Raw genomic sequence first — 25,364 nt, 5'->3', positions numbered from 1 at the left:
TGCCCCTGAATCTACCACCCCTCAACCTCAAATTATGTCCTCTGGTTTTACCATTTTCCTTTCTCTGGAAAAGATTTTGTTCTACGTTAATACCCTTCAAGTATTTGAACGTCTGAATCATATCTCCCCTGTCTCTCCTTTCCTCTAGGGTATACATATTCAGGGCTTCCAGTCTCTCCTCATACGTCTTCTGGCGCAAGCCTCCTATCATTTTCGTCGCCCTCCTCTGGACCGCCTCAAGTCTTCTTACGTCTTTCGCCAGATACGGTCTCCAAAACTGAACACAATACTCCAAGTGGGGCTTCACCAATGACCTGTACAGGGGCATCAACACCTTCTTCCTTCTACTGACTACACCTCTCTTTATACAGCCCAGAATCCTTCTGGCAGCAGCCACTGCCTTGTCACACTGTTTTTTCGCCTTTAGATCTTCGGACACTATCACCCCAAGGTCCCTCTCCCCGTCCGTGCATATCAGCTTCTCTCCTCCCAGCATATACGGTTCCTTCCTATTATTAATCCCCAAATGCATTACTCTGCATTGAATTTTAGTTGCCAGGCATTAGACCATTTCTCTAACTTTTGCAGATCCTTTTTCATATTTTCTTCTCCCTCTTCGGTGTCTACTCTGTTACAAATCTTGGTATTATCTGCAAAAAGGCACACTTTTCCTTCTAACCCTTCAGCAACATATAGAACAGGATGGCCCCCTTCCTGCTTTCCGCGTCTGCCAATGACACAACTTCCTATTTCCGCCTGGGTGGATTGCAGCAGAGGCAGACACGGAAAGCGCGGAAGGGTTGCGGCGGGGGACGTAGCTGAATCACTGCCGAGGCCGGGAGTTTTTTCAGGCTTCGTCGAAGGTAAAGGGCCATCGGATAGGAGCGAAGGCTGGGAACATGCTGGGCCACGGGCACTGCCCAGAGCCTTGGCACCTGGCTGTGAGAAGGGAAGTTCCCAGACCATGACTCCCAGGCCAAGAACACCCCCCCCCCTCATGGCTTGCACCTGGGGGAGCATTACTAAAAGTATTTTTTTACATGGGGGGGGGGGTGGGTGTAGGTGTAAAAAAAACCTGTGCCCCGGATGTCACATATTAAAAAAGAATGTACTGTATATTCAAAGTGGTCAAAATGGCAAATCCCCCCTCCCCCCGCATTTGCAGTGTGAACACAGCAAGTGCTGGAAGACGCAGCGCACGTGCGTAGCCTCGGCTGACGCAGGCTCGCGAGTCACGCGCAAGGACTACTCGGCGGCTCCCGCCTCCTGACGTTCACCGTCATACGCACAGGTGGCGCATGACGGTAAACAGGAAGTGGCGCCAGAGGGGGCGGGACGCGGCCCAGGGAACGACGGTGGAAGCGCTAGTTGGAAGGTAAGACTCGGGGCCCGGGTTTGGGGGCGCAAAAGGAGCTTCTGGTAGCAGCCCCCGAAAATGCGAAGCCAGTTGATTAGAAGGAGAACATTTCCCGTCAGCTCTGGAACTGCTGCGCCTCTCCCTTTGCCTTCCCGCAGCCCCAGCCAGTGCCTGAAGCCTTCCCTCTGACACATCAGAAGGAAGGCCTCCAGGTCAGCTACTAGCAGCATGCATAACAGGACCATTGATTTTTTTTCCCTCAAAACGGACATCTATTCATTTTCAGTCCTGCCCCCAACCTCCAATCTGGTGTAGCCCCTGTGCTGCCTTGGAGGAGAGAGATCTAGAAGGAAAGCATCACCCTGGTGAAGTAGGAAATAATAATGTAAATGTTATAAGTTTATTTATGGCTTGATATAGTGACCATCACATGTATCTGGACCTTCCCACCAGGGGATGCAATATCCTCTCACACTGAGGGTGTGTGTCCAGGGGCTTCTGACCAGGAGGGAAAGGTTGGGACAGCTGTTGTAGTTGGTGATTCAATCATTAGGTATGTAGATAGCTGGGTGGTTGGTGGGCGTGACGATCGCCTGGTCATTTGCCTGCCTGGTGCGAAGGTGGCGGACATCACCAGCCACCACTACCGAGAGCCCTTTGCCCTGATCCAGCCAGACAAGTAAGCTCTTCCCCCAGCATTCCGTTGGAAAAATCAATATGCTTGCTTTTAAATATCATCAAAAGTAGGAGATCAACTGCTTTTACACCTAAGCAGCACCAAGACCAGCCGCCACTATCGAGAGCCTTTGTCCCAATCCAGCCAGATGTGTGTGCTCTTCACCATACAATTTGTTGGAGAGATCAATCTGCCTGCTTTTAAATATCAGCAGCATTGGGAAAACAACTGCTTTTACACCTAAGCAGCAGCGGGTACATCCGCAACCACCAAGAACCCACAGACCCAAACCTGCCAGGAATGTGAGATCCACCCCCCCTACAATCCGATAAGAAGATCTACTGTTTTTACACCTAAGCATCAATAGGACCAGCCACCACTACCGGGAACTCTTTGCCACGATCCAACCAGACATATAAGATCTTCCCCCAGCATTCCATTGGATAGATCAATCTACCTGCTTTTAAATATCAGCAGCAGTGGGAGAACAACTGCTTTTACACCTAAGCAGCATTGGGACCAACCGCAACTACCAAGAGCCCATAGACCAGATCATGACAGGAGTGTGAGCTCCACACCTCCTGCAGTCCGCTAGGAAGATCAACTGCTTTAACACCTAAGTAGCAGCATGACCAGCTGCCTATAATAGGAGCCCTTGCCCCGATCCAACCAGGCATGTGAGCTCCTCCCCCTATATCCCGTTTAAGAGATCAATCTACCTGCTTTAAATAGCAGCAGTAGAAAAACAACTGCTTTCACATACAAGCAGCAGCGACCACCAAGAGCCCACAGACCCGATCCTGCCAGGAGCGTGAACTCCTCCCCCTGCAGTCCATTGGAGAGATCAATCTGCCTGCTTTTAAATATCAGCAGCAGTGGAGATCAACTGCTTTTACACCTAAGCAGCAATGAGACCAGCCACAACCACCGAGAGCACTCAGACCCGATCCTACCAAGAGTGTGAACTCTTCCCCCTCTGCAATCCGCTATGAAGATCGACTGTCGGCTCCGGGCGGCTTTCCCGCAGAGGAGAGAATCCTGCATTCACCGTGGACCTCATCTGGGGCAGCCTCCTTGGAGCGGCTGGGGCACGGGCAGTGTGTCTGGGAGGGAATGCATGGATGGGAGAACATCGCAGGGGGGAGACATAGGCATCCTGGGACTGTCGGCCAAGTCTCTTCCCTGAAGAAGCCCTTTCTGGATACGTCAATCGCTCCTCCTAAACTTACTTGCTCCACTTCATCACTGACGCTGACCCATTCTGCTTCTATTCCTTTCTCTCCTCTCCTCTACCTTCCAAAGTATTTAGATCAATGCTGTCTTTTTAAAATGTTTATTTTATTTTTATTTTTCCTCTAACTCTACTTTTCACTTCTCTATTACCCTCCAGGTACTTTAGTTAGATTGTGAGCCTTCGGGACAGTAAGGGAATTTTCCAAGTACCTTTCTTATTTCTAATCTTAATGTATATTTTCTGTAAACCGCTTAGAACCTAACGGATGTAGCGGTATATAAGAAATGAATTACATTACATCATGCGTCCTTTAGAGGAGCCAGCTGTCTTGGTACCACTGCCATAGGAAAATATGGGAAGGAGGTTCTGGAAGCCAAGTTTAGGCTTTTAGGTAGAAAGATGAACTCCAGATCCTCCAGGATAGCATTTTCAGAAATGCTCCCCATTCCATGTGCAGGACCCAAGAGGCAGGCAGAATTTTGAAGTCTCAATGTGTGGTTGAGATGATGGTGCAGGGATGAGGGATTTACCGTATTTTTCAGTCCATAAAACACACTTTTTCTACCCCCAAAAAGGGGGTGGAAAAGTGGGTACGTCTTATGGAACGAAGATGATCCCCCCCCTCCCGGTACCCTTTAATAACACGGCCCACCAGCCGGCCCTTCCTTTTAAAACACCCCCGCCCCGCAGTACCTTTTTAAATACCTCCTGGTCCAGTGGTGTATGGACTGGCAGGAGCGCTCTGCTTCTTGGGCCCGCCCAGCTTTCTGAATGGCTGCGTCAGTTCTCACGGGACTTGCAAGAACTGACTGCAGTCATTCAGAAAGCTGGGCGGGCCCAGGCAGCAGCGCAGACAGCGTGCTCCTGCCGACCTATATACTGTGTATACCGGGAAATTAAAGGGCTTGTTTTATTGTGAATGTGTGATACCCAACCTTTCTGGAAGAGCGTGGCTGTTGGAAACAGAGCCCGGATGAGCATGTGGCATGGAGCGCACTGTGTGTTAAGTTGGCTGTGTGTGGGTGCTCGTGGTTGCTCCACTGTGCTGGAGGGGGCGGGTTCAGCATGAAGATGAAAGGTGAGGGCACAAAAACGGGGCTAGGCCAGTTCAGTGATGGGGCGAAGATGGTATAGTAAGGAGATAGGATGCATCTGTTGTGCAGAGGACGTAACAAGGAATAGGGTAGCACAAAGAGAGGGATTCAGGAAGGCAGTGGGGTGATGGAGTTGAAAGTACAGGTTGAAGATGGGATGAAAGAGAGGATTAGTGCAACTGCAAGGAGGAGATGGGGAGAGGGTACAGCGCAGGGCGCTGGGACAGGGTGCAAAGCCTGGCAGGGAGTGAGAGAGGCTGGGTGCACAATTTGGTTCAGAATGTTTTTTTTTCTTGTTTTGCTACTCTAAATCTAGGGTGCGTCTTATGGTTCGGTGTGTCTTATGGAGCGGAAAAATATGATAGATTTGTTAGTAACTGGGCAACCTTCTGGGAAAGGGGGAACTTGTTCTGAAAAGATGAACTCCACCTTAACCAGGATGGAACCAGGCTGCTGGCACCAATGTTTAAAAAGGAGATAGAGCAACTTTTAAACTGAGATGCAGGGGAAAGCTGACAGTCGCCCAGCAGCAGATGGTTTGGTGTGAGGTATCCTTGAAGGATACTATTGAAACAGGAAATTTAGGGAGTCCCAGAAGAGAGGTTTCAATAATGGTGAAAGAAAGCCAGAAGGGTTTAAGAGGAAGGCAGAGTAAATGACTCAGGTTTTCCCTGTCTTCTCAGCAGCCTGTAGTTGCAAGGAAAAACACAATTTGAAGTGTCTGTATACAAATGCTAGAAAGCCTAAAAATGAAATAGGAGAGTTAGAGTATATAGCACTGAATGATGAGGTAGATATAATAGGCATCTCGGAGACCTGGTGGAAGGAGGACAATCAATGGGACACTGTATTACCTGGGTACAAATTATATTGCAAGGATAAAATAGATCAAATTGGAGGGGGGGTTTGCGCTATATGTTAAAGAGGGAATTGAATCAAATAAATAAACATTCTGCATGACATGGATAGCAGTGTGAACATAAGAACATAAGAAGTTGCCTCCACTGGGTCAGACCAGAGGTCCATCGTGCCCAGTGGTCCGCTCCCGCGGCGGCCCATCAGGTCCATGACCTGCGACGTGGTTTCTGACTATTCCTATAAGCTACCTCTACTTCTATCTGTAGCCCTCAATCCCCTTATCTTTCAGGAACCTATCTAGACCCTCCTTGAACCCCTGTAGCGTGCTCTGGCCTATCACAGCCTCCGGGAGCGCGTTCCATGTGTCCACCACCCTCTAAGTGAAAAAGAACTTCCTAGCATTTGTTCTAAACCTATCCTTTTTCAATTTCTCCGAGTACCCCCTTGTACTTGTGGCTCCCCACAGCTTGAAGAATTTGTCCCTGTCTACCTTCTCTATGCCCTTCATGATTTTGAAGGTTTCTATCATGTCTCCTCTAAGTCTCCGCTTTTCCAGGGAGAATAGCCCCAGCATTTCCAATCTGTCAGCGTATGAGAAGTTTTCCATACCTTTTATCAGTTTTGTTGCTCTTCTCTGGACTCCCTCAAGTACCGCCATGTCCTTCTTGAGGTACGGTGACCAGTACTGGACACAGTACTCCAGATGCGGGCGCACCATTGCCCGATACAGCGGCAAAATGACTTCCTTCGTCCTGGTTGTGATACCTTTTTTGATGATACCCAACATTCTGTTCGCTTTCTTTGAGGCTGTTGCACACTGTGCTGATGCTTTCAATGTTGTGTCAACCATCACCCCCAGGTCTCTTTCAAGGTTGCTCACCCCCAGCAATGATCCCCCCATTTTATAGTCGAACATTGGGTTCTTTTTCCCTACATGCATGACTTTGCATTTCTCAGTGTTAAACTCATTTGCCATTTTCTTGCCCAGTCTTCCAACCTCGTTAAGTCCCTTTGCAGGCCTTCACAGTCTTCTTTGGTTCTAACCCTGCTATAGAGTTTGGTGTCGTCCGCAAATTTAATAACCTCACAGTTTGTCCCTGTCTCCAAGTCATTAATAAATATATTGAACAGGAGCGGTCCCAGCACCGACCCCTGTGGGACTCCACTCGTGACCCATTGCCATTCTGAGTAATGGCCCTTTACTCCAACCCTTTGTTTCCTGCCTGCCAGCCAGTGTTTGATCCATCGGTGGATATCCCCTTGCACCCCGTGGTTCCACAGCTTCTTAAGCAGCCGTTCATGGGGTACCTTGTCGAAGGCTTTTTGGAAGTCAAGGTAAATGATGTCTATGGATTCCCCTTTATCCATCTGGCTGTTTATTCCCTCAAAGAAGTACAGCAAGTTTGTGAGGCATTCATGTGTGGAATCCATATGAATAGAAAGTTCATATGTGAAGGGAAGGAATATAAAGGTAGGGTTATACATTACATTAGTGATTTCTATTCCGCCATTACCTTGCGGTTCAAGGCGGATTACATTATTACAGTTTACAGGTATTGGGTTGATTGGAGATACATAAGAAGTAGTCTGGAATTTTATTAAGATGGTAAGGATCAGGGAGTGTTACAGGTGGTGCTTGGGTCAAGTCTGGTTGTGTTAGTTTAGTTTAATATCAGGGCTGTGGAATCAGTAGATAAATCCTTCAACTCTGACTCCTCAGTTTTTGGTACCCACAACTCCGACTCCAGGTACTCAAAATTGTCTCCAACTCCACAGCCCTGGGTTATACGACTGTCTCCTGGGACAAAATGAGCAGACAGATGAAGAAATGCTTTCAAAGATTAGGAAAGCTGGAGAATTGGGCAACAATATTATAATGGGTGATTTCAATTACCCCCAACATTGACTGGTTTAATGTTGCATCAGGGAGTGCTAGGGAGGTAAAATTCCTAGACGTCATAAATGACTGCTTATTGGAGCAACTGGTCTGGGAACCGACGAGGGGGAGCTGTTTTAGATTTGGTCCTTAATGGAATGCAAGGATAGTACAGGAGTTAACTCTGTTGGGTCCATTGGGAAACAGTGAGCATAACGTGATCAAATTTGAGCTGATACCAGGATTGACGTCCCAAAAGAAATCTTCTGTGGAGGCATTTAATTTTTGAAACTGAGAATCTCAGAGATAGTGGGAGCCAGAAGACCTTGAGCATGCGCAGATGTTCAAGGCCCCTCAGCTGCCCAGCAGAGATCGGTTGCAGGCTCTTTCAGCACCGGCACGTCCTGGGGGTTGATGCTGCGTGCCGGTGTCCTGTCCGCTCGAGATAAGGCTTTGGGCCGCGGGCTGGAGGGCGAAGCCGGTTCTCGGGGGTGGGGTGGGGGGCTTGCATATCGAGTCAACACTCGGTTTGCGAGTAAAAGCTTGCAGGTGTGTTTTGCTCGTCTTGCAAAACACTCGCAAATCGCGTTACTCGCAAACCGAGGTTTGACTGTATTGCAGTTTTGAATGACATTAACATCACTCTGTGTATAAACTATGCGGAGATCTGACCATTCTTCTGCCAGACAATGATGAAAGCTTTGAAAATATCTCCCAGGAGTGTCTTTCAACTCCATGATGGGCGAGCAAAATTGGCTCAATTTCAGTAAGATTGATATCTTGCCTTTGCCAAGCCTTAGATAAGTTAGATATGTCTGAAAGCATCATCAGAGAGGAAACAAAATTGTACGTTTTAATACATTTGCTTAATGCTTCAGTGGCCTCTCTTTCCAGCGCAGCTATGACACTCTTCATACACTCAATTAGTATGAATTGGTTTTGTTGAAAAGAATATATTAAACTGGGAAAACAGGCAACAACAAGACCTTGAAAGGTTGGTCAGTGTAAAGACCCCCTCGTGATATTCCCAATTAGTTTATCTTGTTATATAAAGCTGTGCATAGCCGACCCTCAGAAATGCCACCAGCCACTCAAATACATTTCATAGTGGTTGGATTTAAACATTACATCCTCACCGGGTCAATTTAATTATGCTTTTCAGTGTTGTGAATGTAAAACTTTTTATAACTTAGCTTAGCTTAGGTGGTCCATTCTAAGGGATCCTGTCACCGACATGTTTCACCCACCACGGGTTTCATCAGGGTTGTAATCCCTCAGCTGGAATTGGTTTCTGGTGTGGTTGCGTCGTGGGAAACCAATTCCAACTGAGGGATTACAACCCTGATGAAACCCGTGGTGGATGAAACATGTCGGTGACAGGATCCCTTAGAATGGACCACCTAAGCTAAGCTAAGTATTAGCTTCATATTTATAAAAAGTTTTACATTCACAACACTGAAAAGCATAATTAAATTGACCCGGTGAGGATGTAATGTTTAAATCCAATCACTATGAAATGTATTTGAGTGGCTGATGGCATTTCTGAGGGTCGGCTATGCACAGCTTTATATAACAAGATAAACTAATTGGGAATATCACGAGGGGGTCTTTACACTGACCAACCTTTCAAGGTCTTGTTACTCTTCATACACTGTCATAGTGACTGTACTGCAGAGTCATGAGCCAGCCATCTAGTGTCACTGGCCATTTTCAGCTTAATCTTTTGGATTTCCGTTAAATCAGCCATCCTAACAAGAATTTTGGAAGAAATAGAACAGCTGCCTTAAGGTGTCATTCAGTTTTGTTAAATAAGGTACAGCAGCTGCTGCTTGGGCACTTGCAAGGGCCAATCGGTGGTTTACACAGTGGCACTTGACCAAGAGTCCAGATGTTTTGCCATACTTCTCTGTTTCCCAATCATAACAGCCTCTCCATCTGACCCTAATCCAACCAGATTAGTAGTTTTCAAGCCTAGTATGTCCATAGTCTCACTCAGTGTGCTGGTTCTAGTCTCACTATTAATTCTGACTTTTTTAGTGACCTGGCAAACATATTTAATGTAAATAATTAATTGTTTTACAACTGAGATGTCTGTGGTTTCATCAGAAAGAAGACTGAAAAATTTTTCAGCGTGCATATTTTTCAGTATGTTAGCGAAGACATCCAGACTTCAGCTGTAACTGCAGTGTTTTTCCCATCTGGCATGTTGCTGGGCCTGCATACAAGGGCTGCTGCACCTACTCCTCTGCTCTTGTGCGTAGTTGCCAGGCAGAGTTCCTTCCCCTTTCATAGTGGTACTCGTCACAACTACCGTGCATATAATTTGTACAATATTTGTGTTGACCATTACTCAGCAAGTGGAAATTGCTCCCAATCAGTCTTTTCCTCCAGGTTGCCAGAGCTCTGTGCGTCCTACCCTTGGTATTTCTAATTCACATGTAAGCTCTGTCTGTCAGCTTCGCTTCTTGACACATTCCTCTGCTTTCCTTTAGGGCTTTGAAGCCTCAGGATGTCTGGTATTGGAAGTAAACGGTCAGGGGGGGACCCTGGTACCTCTGCACCCCCAGAGAAGAAAGCTGCTGTGGAGGACTCGGGCACCAAGGTGGAAACTATCAAGCTTGGCAGCGTCTTGTCAATGGTAAGTACAACGTTTTGGTGCACTTCATTAGAAAACAAAGAATACTGCATTGTGTTTCTATTCTGTGAAATATCTTTGTTATAAAGAAAAGAAAACCAAAGGGATGACGGGAATGGTTTATTGTATTTTGGGAAATGTCTTAGAAATATGACGGCGGATGAAGGCCAAATGGCTCACCCAGTCTATTCATCTGCAGCATCCACTATCTCCTCCTCTCCCAAAGAGATCCCATGTGCCCGTCTCATGCTTTCTTGAATTAAGACACAATATATGTCTCTACCACCTTTACCGGGAGACTATTCCACACATCTACCACCCTTTCTGTAAAAATGTATTTCCTTAGATTACTCCTGAGTCTATCGCCTCTTAACTTCAACCCCTGCCCTCTCATTCCAGAGCTTCCTTTCAAATTAAATGCGCATTTATGCCACGTACTCGTAGATATTTAAACGTCTCTATCATATCCCCCTCTCCTGCCTTGAAATCTTTACATCTGTTCCCCTACGTTTTATGTTGTCAACCACCGACCATTTTAGTAGCCTTCCTCTGGACCGACTCCATCCTTTTTATATCTTTTTGAAGATGCGGCCTCCAGAATTGTACACAGTATTCTAAATGAGGTCTCACCAGAGTCTTATACAGAGGCATCAATACCTCCTTTTTCCTACTGGCCAAACCTCTCCCTATATAACCTAGCATCCTTCTAGCTTTCGCCATCACCTTTTCAACCTGTTTGGCCACCTTAAGATCATCACATACAATCACATCCAAGTCCTGCTCTTCCATCATGCGCATAAGTTCTTCACCCCCTAAACTGTACCGTTTCCTCTGGTTTTTGCAGCCCAAATGCATGACCTTGCATTTATTAGCATTAAATTTTAGCTGCCAAATTTCAGACCATTCTTCAAGCTTCGCCAGGTCTTTCTTCATGTTATTCACACCATCCAGCGTGTCTATTCTATTGCAGATTTTGTATCATCCGCAAAGAGGCAAATTTTACCTGACAGCCCTTTAGCAATATCGTTTATAAAAAGAACAGGCTCAAGAACAGAACCTTGAGGCACACCACTGGTAACATCCCTTTCCTTAGAGCAATCTCCATTGATCACTACCCTCTGTCGCCTTCCACTCAACCAATTCCTGACATAGCCTGTCACTTTGGGACCCATCCCAAGGGCACTCAGTTTTTTTTATTAGATGTCTGTGTGGAACACTTTTCAAAGGCTTTGCTAAAATCTAAATACACCACATCTAGCGCACATCCTCTATCCAATTCTCTGGTCACCCAGTCAAAGAAATTGATCAGATTTCTCTAACCAGACCTACCTCTAGTGAATCCATGTTGCCTCTGGTCCTGTGATCCACAGGATTCCAGAAACTTGACCATTCTCTGTTTTAAAAGCATTTCCATTAATTTTCTTACCACAGAAGTCAGACTTACCGGCCTGTAACTCCCTACTTCTTCCTTATTTCCACTTTTGTGAAGAGGGACCACATCTGCCCTTCTCCAGTCCTCTGGTACCACTCTAGAGACTCATTGAAAAGTTCATCCAACAGAGCCACCGGATCTTCGCTAAATTCCCTCAGTACTCTTGTATTTACACCATCCGGCCCCATCACTTTGTCCACCTCTAGTTTAGCTAACTTCTCACGAACACAGTCCTCTGAAAATTGATCAAGGTCTTCCACACCTTTAACTCTATTTGCATTTGTTTTCTGTGAACACAGAACAGAAATATTTGTTAACATAGTAACATCATAAATGATGGCATTTAAAGACTATATGGTCTATCCAGTCTGCACTGTAACTACATGCATTACAATTTCCTGATTAAATTGTCTTTTTTTCTTTGTTTCTTCTGGGCCACAAACCTTAGAACACCCGGTACTGTCCTTAGGTTCCAACTACTGGAGTTGCTGTTGAAGCTTACTCCAGCCTATCCAAACCATCTCCTTTGCGAGATTCAGACTGTGGAAGTTTGCCAATTCATATTCTAGTTAGAGATCCTCTGTGTTCATCCCAAGCTTTTTTGAATTGCGTCACTGTTTTCCTCTCGTCCACCTCTCTTGGGAAGGCATTCCAGACAAGAATTTCCTAACCTTATTCCTAAATTATGTCCTCTAGTGTTAGCAATTTCCTTTCACTGGCAAAGATTTGGTCTTATATTAATACCCTTGTCCTTCCTCTCCTCCAGAGTATACGTGTTGAGGTCCTCCAATCTCTTCTCATACTTCTTTTGCCACTGACCCCCTATCATTTTTGTTGCTTTCCTCTGAGCCGCTTCAAGTCTTCTTATATCCTTGCTCAGATATTTTTTTTAAATTTATAATTTTCATTCATTTATTAAATCTTGCAAGTTATACACTTGTTTAAGTAAAACAGAGTATATTCCAAACTGAAATGTTCCAAAATGAAAAGAAAATTAAACCGCAAGAAAGAAAAAACTTTGGAATATTTCTTATCCTTAGACCTCCATAAATAGGAGAGAAAACCAACAATTTAAGGAATTACAAATTTAAATCATAGGAGAAGCTTAGATGGACTATCTCAGCTAATTTAAAGTTTTTTCATCCAGTAGCACCAGTCAACTTCTTAAGGTCTATAAAAGACCTGAAATGTTCAGGAAGGAAAACCACATCTTTTAAAGTCAAATATCTGACTATGCATTTGCAGGGATACGCTAACAGGAAAGAGGGACGGAGGGGATTCCTCGCGGGGACGGTTGGGGATGGAGGGATTCCTCACGGGGACGGGTGGGATTCCTCACGGGGACGGGTGGGATTTCTGTCCCCGTGCAACTCTCTAAATTGGACTCTAGTGTATGTTTCCCATCGAGGCGATTGCCGGCTTCTAAAGGGCCTGCTTCGAAGCCAGTTGGGGATTTTTCCTATACCCCGTCTTCTCTGAGGCTTCCCCAGTGATTTCCTTGGACCCCGGGGTCTTCCCCGGTCCATCTGGCACAGGGCCGTTCCTCGATGCCCCCTACACGCCTTAGTCGAACCTCTTTGGTCTCCCGTTCATGGGACTCTGAGGCTCCGGCTTACTACTCCAGAGAAGTTTCTCCCTCTTTCTCAGCCGCACCCTGATCTCGATTGGAATCTCCCCCGGAGGATGATTCTTCTTCTTGGATCTCCTCCTTTTCTCGTTTCATCTCTGACATGGGCAGAGCTCTGCACTTGGATCTTCAGTCTGACTCCCGCTTTACCCAGGAATACCTGGCGGAAATGGGAGTTGACAAGGCGCCTCGTGAGGCGCTTCGCCTTCCGTTGCATCAGGTTTTCCGGCAGACATTTCTCTGGAACCTGGAGACACCTTATGTGGTCACGACTATTCCCTCCAAGTTGGAGTCCCGATACCGGACTATCCCGGTGAAAGGGTTTGAGAGTGCTCAGCTTTCCCACCAATCCTTGGTGGTTGAGTCTTCCTTGAAGAAGTCTAACTCCTCGAAGGTTTACATTGCTGACCCCCGGGCAGGGAGGGACGTACGATGGACAAATTTGGTGAACCGTGTCCTTGACTACAATTTCATCTTCACGTCCTACCTCCGGTTCTGTATAGATGCCCTCCGCTCGTTCCAGGAGGTCGTACCTGAGACTCGGCGTCAGGAGTTTCGTCTCCTCGAGGAGACCCTCTCCCAACTCCACCTGTATATGTTTCAGGCCTCTTACGACGCCTTTGAATTGTCCTCGAGAGTTACAGCCTTTGTGATCACTATGCGTTGCCTCGCTTGGCTCCGGATTGTGAATATGAATCCGAATCTACAGGATCGACTTGCCAATCTCCCGTGTATGGGTCAATGAGCTCTTTGATGATTCCATCGAGGCGGCCATGAAGCACCTCTTGGACCACGAGCGGTCCTTTGTGTCTCTTGTGAAACTTAAACCTAAGGCCCCTCCGGCTTGACTATATAAAATACCTCTCCGGAAGTATCCACAAAAATCCACTCCTGCTTTCTCTAGGCCTCCTTCGAAACGGCCACTGCAGTAGCAGCAACATCAACCTAAGACCCAGCCGCCGGCCCCGGCAAAGCCCGGGCCATCCTTTTGACAATTCCAGTCCGAGCCTTCGGGCTCCCTTCCCCCTTCCCTATCGGGGGTCGTCTCCATCATTGCTATACCCAGTGGGAAAGTCTTACCACTGACAGTTGGGTACTGTCTATCATCCAGGAGGGGTACTTCCTCCACTTCAGTCGCGTACCCCCGGACCTGCCTCCAAGAGAGTTTCCTTCTGCTCAGTCTCAGCTTCCTCTCCTTCTGCAGGAAGCTCGGGCCCTTCTTCGCCTTCGGGCGGTCGAGGAGGTTCCCACGGAACAGTGGAACTCCGGATTTTATTCCCAGTACTTTCTGGTACCCAAGAAGACGGGGGATCTGCGTCCAATCCTGGACCTCCGTGCTCTGAACAAGTTTCTGGTGCGGAAACAATTCAGAATGCTCACTCTTCCCACATTGTATCCCCTCTTGGACAAGGGGGACTGGCTGTGCTCACTGGACCTCAAGGAGGCGTACACGCACATTCCGATACACCTGGCCTCTTGCCGGTATTTGAGATTCCGGGTGGGGGATCTCCATCTCCAGTATCGTGTTCTTCCCTTCGGCAGCCTCTCCGAGGGTTTTCATGAAATTTCTGGTTGTGGTAGCTGTGGCCTTGCGCCTCTGCGCCCTGCAGGTGTTTCCCTACTTCGACGACTGGTTAATCAAAGCGTCCTCTCGCACCGAAGTCCTGCGAGCGACGAGACAGACCATCTTGCTCCTTCAGAATCTTGGCTTCGAGGTGAACTTTCCAAAGTCTCACCTCTGCCCGTCCCAGTCTCTCGAGTTCATCGGAGCGGTCCTGGACACGGTTCGTCTCCGCTCCTTCTTGCCTCGGCCTCGTCAGGAGGCCCTTATCCATTTGTGCCGAATGGTGACCCATCTGCACTTGGCGCCGGCTCGACTCATGAAGGTCCTCCTAGGTCACATAGCCTCTACTGTTCACGTGACTCCTTCTGCCAGACTTCACCTCTGTATTCCTCATTAATTAAATATTTTATTGAAATTTTAAACATAATAAAGAGTTACAACATATAAAAATCCACTTTTACAATGAATAATCATCTCCAATAGGAATAACAATAAATACTTATAGCCATAAATCAATTTCACTTCCGGCCCTCCCCCCCACCCCTAGTATGGATCTTGGTCTCTTCATTATTCTGGTTCTAAATCTTCAATAAGTTTAATTTCTTAATAATAACAGTCCAGGTTTGTAACAATTGTTGGTAATGTCCTTGTCGCTTAGCTACACAAGTTTCCATTTTTCCTATCATTTAAAATTTCACTCTCCATTCCTATTCATTTGGTATCAGGGGCTGTTTCCAATAAGCAGCTATGAGACATCTAATTGCTGCTAGCCCCATGCGTAATATACATGTTTGCCATTTATTCTCATATATAGTATACAGCCCTAATAAACAACATTGGGGAGTATTGGGGACCGCAGTTCCTAACAATTGGGACAAAAAATTCACTACCATATTCCAACAAGGTGATAATATAGGACATTCCCACCATATATGGAGAAAATTACCCTCAGCATTCTGACAATGCCAGCAACGATCTTTGAGGATACATCTTATGGAGTCATTCTGGGGTATAATACCAACGACTCAATATTTTATAAGCGTTTTCTTGAATTAATGCACATACAGATATTTTACCTACCTCAGTACAAATAGTATCCCATTCTTTAACAGTAAATACACATTGTAAATCCCTTTCCCAGCATTGTCGAAAATTCAATTTAGGAATTTCTCTTCCCTATAGATATTTATATATAACTGAAATAGTCCTCGGAACCTTTTGTAATGTTAACCATAAATTTTCTAAATACTCATTTTCAGAGGGCAATATTTTATTCCAACCCTGAGCCACCACATAATGTTTCACTTGTAAATATGTCAAATAATCCCCTGTTTTTATTCCTGGAGTACGTAATAGAGCTTCAAATGAGATCAAGGTCCCTGTACAAAAAAGATCTTGAAAGGTAATCAGGCCATGATGTTCCCATCTTTCAAATACTGGGTTAGTTTTACCCACTTCAAATTGGGGTTAGTCTCTCATCAAGGCCAGGGTAGAAGATATTACCCCTTGATTACATTCTTTTCTCTAATCTCTCCCATAATGTAAGTAGATGTATTAAATAGGGATTATCAGTTTCTGATTTCCATTGTCGAATTATCTGTAAGGACCAGAGTCCAACTGACAACTTATGCTGCGGAATTAAGGACTGTTCTATCAGAACTCCCCATTTATGTGTATTCAGTTCCCAATCTAATATCATCCATATTTGTGCTGCTTGGTAATACCATCTAAGGTTGGGGACCCCTTTTGCCCCTCGGGCTCTATCTACCCACATCACTCTCTGAGAGATTCTAGGTGTTTTATTTACCCAAATAAATTTTCTAAATTCTGCTTGTAAAACCTTAAACAACCGAGTAGGTAGGGGGATTGGGAGAGTCTGAAACAAAAATAGTAACCGAGGTAATACGTTCATCTGGAGCACGGCAATGCGTCCCCCCAGGAAAGCCATAACCCTTTCCAACGTTGTATATCTGCTCGGATTTTCCGGAGAATCGGTTCGTAGTTAGCTTCATATAAGATATTCAAGTCCATTGATAAATGAATACCTAGGTACTTTATACCACTAGTTGTCCATTTGAACGTAAATAGACGTTGAAGATCCAGTACTTCTATTGGTTCTAAAGTAAGATTCATAATTTCAGTTTTATCTAGATTGATCTTAAATCCAGACACTTTCCCAAATTCCTCGAAAATTTGCAGTAGGGGTCCCACTGTATGTTCTGGCTCTCCTATATATAAAAGAATGTCGTCAGCAAATAACGCTATTCGATGTTCATTACCGCCAATCTGTATCCCTTTTAGTTGGGGATGATTCCAGATTAGTATTGCTAATGGTTCTATGGACAGAGCAAAAAGCAGTGGAGAAAGTGGGCAACCCTGACATGTACCCCTTGTAATGGAAAAAAATTCAGTATAATTCTGGTTGATCCTGAGACACGCTCGGGGCTTCTGGTATAACGCTTGAACCCATGCACTAAAGGATCCTTGCATATTCATTTTTCCCATTACCGCCCATAAAAAGTCCAAAGATACCCGGTCGAAAGCTTTCTCGGCATCAATTGCCATCAACATTGCTCGTTCCTGATTTTCCTTAACATGCCACATCAGGTGTAGGGTGCGTCGAATATTATCACCCATTTGTCTTTGTTGTATAAAACCAGACTGATCTATATGAATCAAATTAGGGAGTAATTTACCTAATCATGAAGCCAAAACTTTTGCTATGATCTTAACATCTACATTCAACAAAGAGATAGACCTATATTACATTACATTACATTACATTGGTGTCTTCTATCCCGCCAATACCTTTCAGTTCTAGGCGGTCTACAACAAGAAATTATGAGCTACAATTTAATGGATCTCTCCCCGGTTTCAACAGGATCGCAATACTTGCTTCCCTCATGGATTCGGGTAATTGACCCCCTTCAGGGATCCCATTAACTATACGCAATAATAATGGTGCCACTTGTAATCCAAATTTCTTATAAAAGCAGCCCGTATAGCCATCTAATCCTGGAGATTTACCCACTTTTATCTTCCGAATAACCTCCATTATTTCCCCCAAAGTAACTGGTTCATTAAGTAGCTTTTGTTCATCCAACGATAGTGCTGGCAGATTCACCTTAGCTAAAAAAATCATGTATTTAAACTTTTCCTTCATTCTCATCGGGGTTATATAACTGTCTATAGTATTCCAGAAAATAATTACCCATATCTTTATCTGTGACCTGTATTTGTCCCCTAGTATCTATGTTTCTATCTTTATCTGTGACCTGTATTTGTCCCCTAGTATCTCGAACCGCTGAAATAGATGTCTTTGCTTGTTTAATTTTAATATAACGAGCTAGTTGGGCACTACATTTATTACTGTGTTCGTATCGATAAGATCGAAAACGCTCTCGCATATAATTAAACTCTTCCATTTGAAGTTGCAACAGTTCCCCCTTTACTTGTTGTATTTGTATCAGCATTTGTGGATCTAATGTTCTTTTATGTGACATGTCCAAGAAAAATAAACATTCCCTTAGTTGTAATTGGGCTTGAGTTCTTTGATGTTTCACTTGGTATCCCCATTTAATAAAAATACCCCTTAAAACTGATTTTAAAGCATCCCATAGAGTCTGATCTGTAACTTCCCCGTTATCATTAAATTCCAGATATTCATCTATATTACGGAGAATTTCCTTTTCCACTTCTGGAATATTAAGCAGAGAGTCATTAAGTCTCCAATTATAGTGCTTCTCCCAGATGTCAACCCAGTACATTCCAACCATACCGGAGCATGGTCGGAGATCTGAATACTCCCTATCTCAGCATTCTTGATCTTCCCCCATTGATTCCTATGTACCCATATTCCATCAATCCTAGTATAGGTTTGATAGACGTGAGAATAATGGATGTAATCTCGCTGTGTTCCATGTAAAAGGCGCCAACAATCTATCAAACCTAGAGAATACATAAAGGTTCGAAAAGCCTGGTTGTGTCCCCTAATTGAATCTCTACCTCCTTTAGAGTGATCTAATCGACCATTTGGAAACATGTTAAAATCTCCCCTTAAGATTGTCGCCCCCTGTAGAAATAATAATAAAGACCGATAAAACTCAATTTGAGATATATTGGGGCCATAAACATTCACTATTGTTACTTTTTGACCCTGTAAGTTTCCTTTCAAAGCTAGACATTTTCCCAGTGGGTCTCGATATACCTGTTCTACAACTAGGCCCACACCCTTCTTTACTAGTATTGCTATTCCTCCCTTTTTTTTTTTTTAACCCTTTCTTGCTCTTGATGTGTCCACATTTGTTCGAATAATGGATTCTCCAAAAGCCTCACATCTCTAGGTCTTAAATGAGTCTCTTGTAATAAACAAATATCCCACCTCATTCTCCTCAGTTCTCGAAAGACAATACTCCTTTTCCCAGGACTATTCATCCCATTTATATTCCAAGATCCAATCTTAAGCATTCCCATCTGCAATCCCTTCTTTTTATTCCCCTCCCCTCCAACCTTCCCCCCAATCCCCCCTCCCTTCCCACTCCCCATATATGCCGATCCGGACCCGGCCAGACCGGCTATCGAGGAATAATGAGGTCTCTCCCAAAAGACTACTATTCCCAACTACTTCCCATTCACAACTACAACCACCCTTTAAAACATGATAACAAATAACTTCTTGCTCCATTCTTAAATGAACAAATTAATTTCTCTCATATCTATAACTATTAATTACATCCACTCATATATTCCACTCTTTTCTTTCACACCCTCTCACAAATATCACTCATTTATCATTCTTCCAGTTGGTCACAAGTATTTCCCCCAAAGATATTCTTATTGTTCATTTCTCCAAGTTTAGCAATTTCTTAGTCGATCGTGTAACCTTGTTTGATGTCTCTAGTGGTCTCCCTGTTTTCTTGAGTGGCACTACTGTGGAAACATTAGGCAAGTCATCACAACCCAGTTCTTTCAAAGCAGACCAAGCGTCTTCCATTGTATCCACTCTATGTGATTTTCCATTGATAGTTAACCACATTCCAAAAGGGAACAGCCATCGATATCGGTGGCCTTTTGATCGCAATACTTGTGTCACCTCACGAATAGCTTTTCTCTTCTGTAAAGTTGTAGTGGCCAAATCTTGAAAGACTCCTACTTCAATTCCATTCCATATGAAATGTGGGGACTTTCGAGCAGAATGAAGTATTTTTTCTTTAAATAAGTAGTCTCCGAAGCATACAATAATATCTTTTGGGATGCCTGGTCTACTCATCCCTATGCTTCGGTGTGCTCTTAATATGATGATATTAGTTCTGTCTAAAGTCTCTTCAGGTCCCAGTAGCTGACTGCAGAAATCTTTCACCACTTCCATACAGTTTATATATTGGTCAGATTCAGGTATTCCTTTAAAACGCAGGTTATTTCTCCTGGATCTATTATCTAGATCTTCAGTATGTGTTTGTAAATCTATGATCTCTTTTGATTGTTGAGACATTATTTTTTTAATCTCCATTATTTCTCCTTCTAGCTGTAGAACCTGATTTTCGGAAGCCTCCACTCTATTCTTCAATTCACTCATCTCTGCTCTAATTTCAGTAAGAGCTATTTTAAGATCTTCTCTCACTCCTTTTATTTCCAACTTTAAGTCCTGAAATCCAGCTTCCAAAATCTTTTTCAAAGCTATAGCGTTATTTTCTGATTCAGTTATTACTGGTGATAGCTGAAGCTGACTTGGAGACATCATCTTAGAATCTACTACTGGAGACACCGATATTTTCGTCGTTTATTTACTACTTGTTGTATCATTAAATCGAAACTTGTCCAACTTATAACGGTTCGCCATATATTCCAATTATTCTTACTCTTTCATTCAGGAGTTCTAGTCCGCTTATATAGTATCTCACAATTTACTGGGGAGGTCTATTAATAGAGAGCCAATGTTCCAGAGACAATGAAATCTCTAAATATCATCTCTTTCTCCTCCAATTCCATTCCACCAGTTGCCACCGGTCACCTGGCAGTCATAAGCATTTATGAATACATTCACTGCCATAATTCATCTATTAAAGCAGGTTTAGATCTCTCTTCTAATGCTTTATTTCCAAAGCATTCCTCTGCTGGGCTGCTGGTGGTATGTATATTTTACATTGCTCCCCCCTATCTCAAAGCAGCTAGTTATTAACTAATAAATAGCGCCGGTACCTCATCTATTGTCTTCACTCTCTGCTCGATTACTGATACGGTCAACCGACTTTCATTCTGGCGCGCGGCCTCGGGTAATGCCGGTAGGGCTATATTTCATCTGTTGTCTCCGCCTCTGGTTGCGTAGTCATGCTCAACTCTCCGGGGGAAAACAACTCCAGAGCACAGCAAACCGCAGCTGCTTACAACCCACGGAAGCTCCCTACATCGGCTCCCCGAATGGGTACAGTTCCAAAACGCCGCAGCCAGTCTCAATCTGCAGATGTTCCCAGCCACAACTCTCTGAGGGGAGACAGCCCGATAGTGCGGCAGCACACAATCGATCTTCGCCCAAGGATGCCCCGATCCACTCACCGGTCTCCAGCCTCCTCCCAAATCACTGCGGCCAGTTTTTCAGTAGACGAAGTTTTCTCTTGTCAATGTTGGTATTGAGGGAGCAGTGTCAATATTTTGAGAAGCCGTTTAAGCTTAATTATTACAAGCCCCCATCGGAGCTTGAGGATCAAGCTGCCATTCGGGCGGGTGACATCACTTCCTCCACCTCCGTTTTCCTCAATGGACTCTGGCGTCCCAATGGACCCAGGATCGGGATTCTCTCTCTCGCCGCATTGTCGTGACTCCTTCGTTGAGGAGGTCTCTCCGTTGGTGGATGCTCTCTTCCAATCTCTCCAGAGGTTTTCTGTTCCATGCTCCTTCTCCTCAAAAGGTCATCATGACGGAGTCGTCGACCTATGCTTGGGGGGCTCATATGGATGGTCTGTGCACCCAGGGTCTTTGGTCCCGTGTCGACCTCCTTTGTCACATCAATCTTCTGGAGCTTCGAGCAATTTTCCTTGCTCTGAAAACCTTTTGTCACCTGCTTCGCGATCGGGTGGTGCTAGTTTGCACGGACAACCAGGTCGCCATGTATTATATCAACAAACAGTGGGGCACGGGGTCTATGTCCCTGTGCCAGGAGGCAATGCGGCTTTTGGATTGGGCCATCTGCCGCAACATATTCATTCGAGCTGCGAAACCAGCTGGCAAACAAGTTGAGTCATCTTTTGCAGTCTCACGAGTGGTCCCTCCTCTCCGTGACCCTGTGTCAGGTTTTTGCTCGTTGGAGGACTCCGGATGTTGATCTGTTCGCGTCCCCCCCTCAATCACAAGTTGCCCCGCTTCTGCTCCAGGGTTTACACCCCTCTCAGGATCAAGGCGGATGCCTTCCTTCTGGATTGGACGAACGAGTTCCTGTATGCGTTCCCTCCATTCCCTCTTGATTCTGAAGACTCTCGTCAAGCTCAGGTCTTCGCATGCCACCATGATTCTGATAGCTCCTCGGTGGCCCCGACAGCTGTGGTTCTCCCTTCTGCTGCAACTCAGTTACAGGGAGCCTCTTCCTCTGCCTGTCTTTCCTTCTCTGCTTACGCAGAGTCAGGGTTCTCTGCTCCAACCCAACCTCCAGTCTCTGCATTTAATGGCTTGATTCCTCAAGACTTAATGCCCTCGTTCCAGTTCTCCCAGCCTGTCCTGGAAGCATCTCTGAAGGAGTCCACTTGCCAATGTTACCATCAGAAGTGGACCCGCTTTTCTTCCTGGTGTGCTACTCGGCAGCAGGAGCCGCTGTCTGCTTCCTTATCGGCTGTCCAGGATTATCTGTTGCACTTGTCTGGCGCTGGGCTCAAGTCCTCTTCGGTTCAAGTCCACCTTAGTGCCATTGCTGCTTTTCATCAGCAAATAGACAGAAAGCCTATCTCTGTTCATCCTGTGGTTTCCCGCTTCATGAAAAGCCTTTTCCACGTTCATAATAATAACAATAATAATAACAACAACAGCTTATATACCGTAGGACTGTGAAGTTCTATGCAGTTTACAAAGATTAAAAGAAAGGTACAAATAGATTGAACTTAACAGGGTGGAAGTTAACGATTAACAGTTTAAGGGATCAGTTATTGAGGAGAAAGAGTTGTACGGGTCAACTGCCTAGATATTTCATCCGCCCCTTAAACCTCCTCTGGTGGTTTGGGATCTTAACGTGGTCCTTGCTCAATTGATGAAACCCCCGTTCGAGCTGCTAGCGCGGGCTCACTTGAAAGGTTGTGTTTCTTATTGCTCTCACTTCTGCCCGTCGGGTCAGTGAGCTTCAAGCCTTGGTGGCGGACCCACCTTTCACTGTCTTCCATCGTGATAAGCTGGTCCTCCGTACCCATCTTAAGTTCTTGCCTAAGATTGTTTCTGATTTTCACATCAACCAATCCATTGTTCTTCCTGTGTTTTTTTCCGAAGCCCCATTCTCACCCTGGAGAAGTGGCTCTACATTCTCTTGATTGTAAACGTGCGCTGGCCTTCTACTTGAAGTGCATCACTCCTCATCGTTCTGCTCCCCAGCTGTTTCTCTCTTTCGTTCCCAATGACTTGGGTCGCTCGGTTTCTAAGCGGACCATTTCTAACTGGTTGGCTGCTTGTATCTCTTTCTGTTACGCTCCGGCTGGTCTCTCCCAGCCGGGTCGAGTCATGGGCCACAAGGTCAGAGCGATGGCGGCGTCTGTTGCTTTTCTCTGCTCGACTCCCATCGAGGAAATCTAAAGCTGCCATATGGTTCATACATTCACCTCGCATTACTGTCTGGATGCTTTCTCCAGGTGTGATGGCCATTTTGGCCAGTCGGTGTTGCGAAATCTGTTCTCCTGAATTGCCAACTCTCCCTCCATCCCATTCTGTTTAGCTTGGAGGTCTCCCACATGTAGAGAATATGCTGCCTGCTTGTCCTGGGATAAAGCACAGTTACTTACCGTAACAGGTGTTATCCAGGGACAGCAGGCAGATATTCTTGCAACCTACCTGCCTCCCCATAGTTGGCTTCTTTGCTAGTTATCTGAACTGAGGACATGCTGAGGAGACGCATGCCCTAGGCAGGACAGAAGGGAACGTGCGCATGCGCGGGCCAATCACAAGCCTGAAGGTCTTCGAGCAAGTCTGTTGCGAAAACGTCCGCTAGGGGGCTCCATCGGTGACGTCACCCACATGTAGAGAATATCTGCCTGCTGTCCCTGGATAACACCTGTTACGGTAAGTAACTGTGCTTTTCGGGTGGGGAATCTGCATTATCAATACAGAGTGCTGCCCTTTGGCCTGGCTTCCTCTCTCAAAGTGTTCACCAAGTGCTTGGTTGTGGTAGCAGCAGCTCTAAGGCAGTGTTTTTCAACTAGTGTGCCGCGAGATGTTGCCTGGTGTGCCGTACGGTGCAGACACTGATTAGGCCTCAGGCCAGGTCCCGCACGCGCTCCCATGAGACTCCCCCGGTCCCCGCTGCTGTTCAGTTTCGATCTTCTGCTCTGACGCAACCGGAAACAGGAAGTTGCAGCAGAGCAGAAGATTGAACACTGAGCAGCCGCGCGTGCGCGGCTCTTTGGGAAAGCGTGCATGTCGCTGAAAAACAAAACCTACAAACTAAGGTGAGGCGAAGGGAGAGAGCTGGCTAAACAGTAGGATCGATTGGGCAGGCGAGTGGTGGCTGCGGGGACCGTGCGATCGCTCGTGTTCCCGGCTCAAATTGGAAGGAGGGAGTGAAAGGGAAAAGGATTCTGGGCCAATGGGATGAAGACGGAAAGAAAAACCCACAGCAGGAAAGAAAGGGAAGGACAGGCAGGTGAGCCAGATGCTAGAAGCAGGGGGGGGAAGAAAGAGGGAAAAAAGTTAGATGGGGTTGAAAAGAAGAGACACACTGGTATGGAAGAGGAAGATAGGGGAAATCTGGACACAGGAAGGTAACAGAAAGAGGGGAAATTATGTGCATGGGGCATAGGGACAGAGACATAAAGGGGATATGCCATGGGGATGGTATATGGACACGGGGGGGGGGGGCAATGACAGATACATAGGGGAGATATTAGAAATGGAGAAAATAGGAGCACAGAAGCGAGATGGTTTGTGGGGATGGGACAGGGACCGAGCTCGCAGGCTCCAGTGGCTTGCACAAATTACATTGTAACGTGCCATGAAAATAAGAGGGAGGAAGGTAGATAGATAAGCCACGTGAGAGAAGCTGAAGGGTAGTAGAAAGGAACAGATGGTAAAGGAGGGAGGGAAGGGTGGTGGTGGAAAGGAATAGGACAGACATTGAAGGAGGGTGGAGAGGAACAGACCCCGAAGGGAAATGTGGAAGACAGAGTGGGAAGAAGACAGATGCCAGACTATGGGGGAGCGGAGGGAAGAAGATGGGTGCTAGACCAATTGGGGGGGGGTGAAGGGAGAGGCACAGTAACAGCAAATGGAAGACGTAGAGAGAAGACACACAGTGGATGGAAGGAATTGAATGAGAAGATGTGGAAAGCAGAAACCAGACAACAAAGGTAGAAAAAAAAAATTATATTTATTTATTTATTTTTTGCTTTAGGATAAAATAGTATATTAGTTGTGTTGATAAAAATTTATAAACAAAGCCCTGCCAGCTGAACATCTCTTTCTCTAGTTCAGCAGCAGGAACTTTGATTGATAAGAAAGGAATAAGCTAAATATTACAGTACTAAGGCTTATATGGATGCAGCGGGGGCGGTGGATGGGATGGCAGTGGCGGTGAAAGGGATGGCGGTGACGGTGACGGGGCGGTGAAGGGAACGGCTGTTGACGAAGAGCTACGTGTGTGTCTTTCTTCGATTCCAGCCAGAATATCAGCTTTGTGTTCAGCTAAACAGGCCCAGGTTTCGCACTGAATAAAGTATTTTATAATTTTTCACTATTCTGTTTACTTAATATTTCATAATAAAGTAATTATAAAATACTTTCTTTGTGTTTATTTGATTCCTATTCAAGAGAATTACTTTATATATAGTCA

At 45.4% G+C, this 25,364-nt stretch overlaps 1 protein-coding gene across 1 annotated transcript in view; it reads left to right on the top strand.

Moving 5' to 3' along the window:
• The first annotated feature begins 1,278 nt into the window (after positions 1–1,278).
• RNF20 (ring finger protein 20) overlaps positions 1,279–25,364 on the top strand; it is a 170,989-nt gene continuing 146,903 nt past the window's right edge. The window contains exons 1-2 of the mRNA XM_033919511.1: positions 1,279–1,375; positions 9,588–9,733. Coding sequence (XP_033775402.1) covers positions 9,605–9,733 — 129 coding nt within the window. The 5' untranslated portion in view covers positions 1,279–1,375; positions 9,588–9,604. The remainder of the gene's footprint in view (positions 1,376–9,587; positions 9,734–25,364) is intronic.

Source organism: Geotrypetes seraphini, chromosome 14 (assembly GCF_902459505.1).
Source record: "Geotrypetes seraphini chromosome 14, aGeoSer1.1, whole genome shotgun sequence".
Taxonomy (NCBI): Eukaryota; Metazoa; Chordata; class Amphibia; order Gymnophiona; family Dermophiidae; genus Geotrypetes; species Geotrypetes seraphini.
This window is presented reverse-complemented; position numbering and strand designations above follow the sequence as displayed.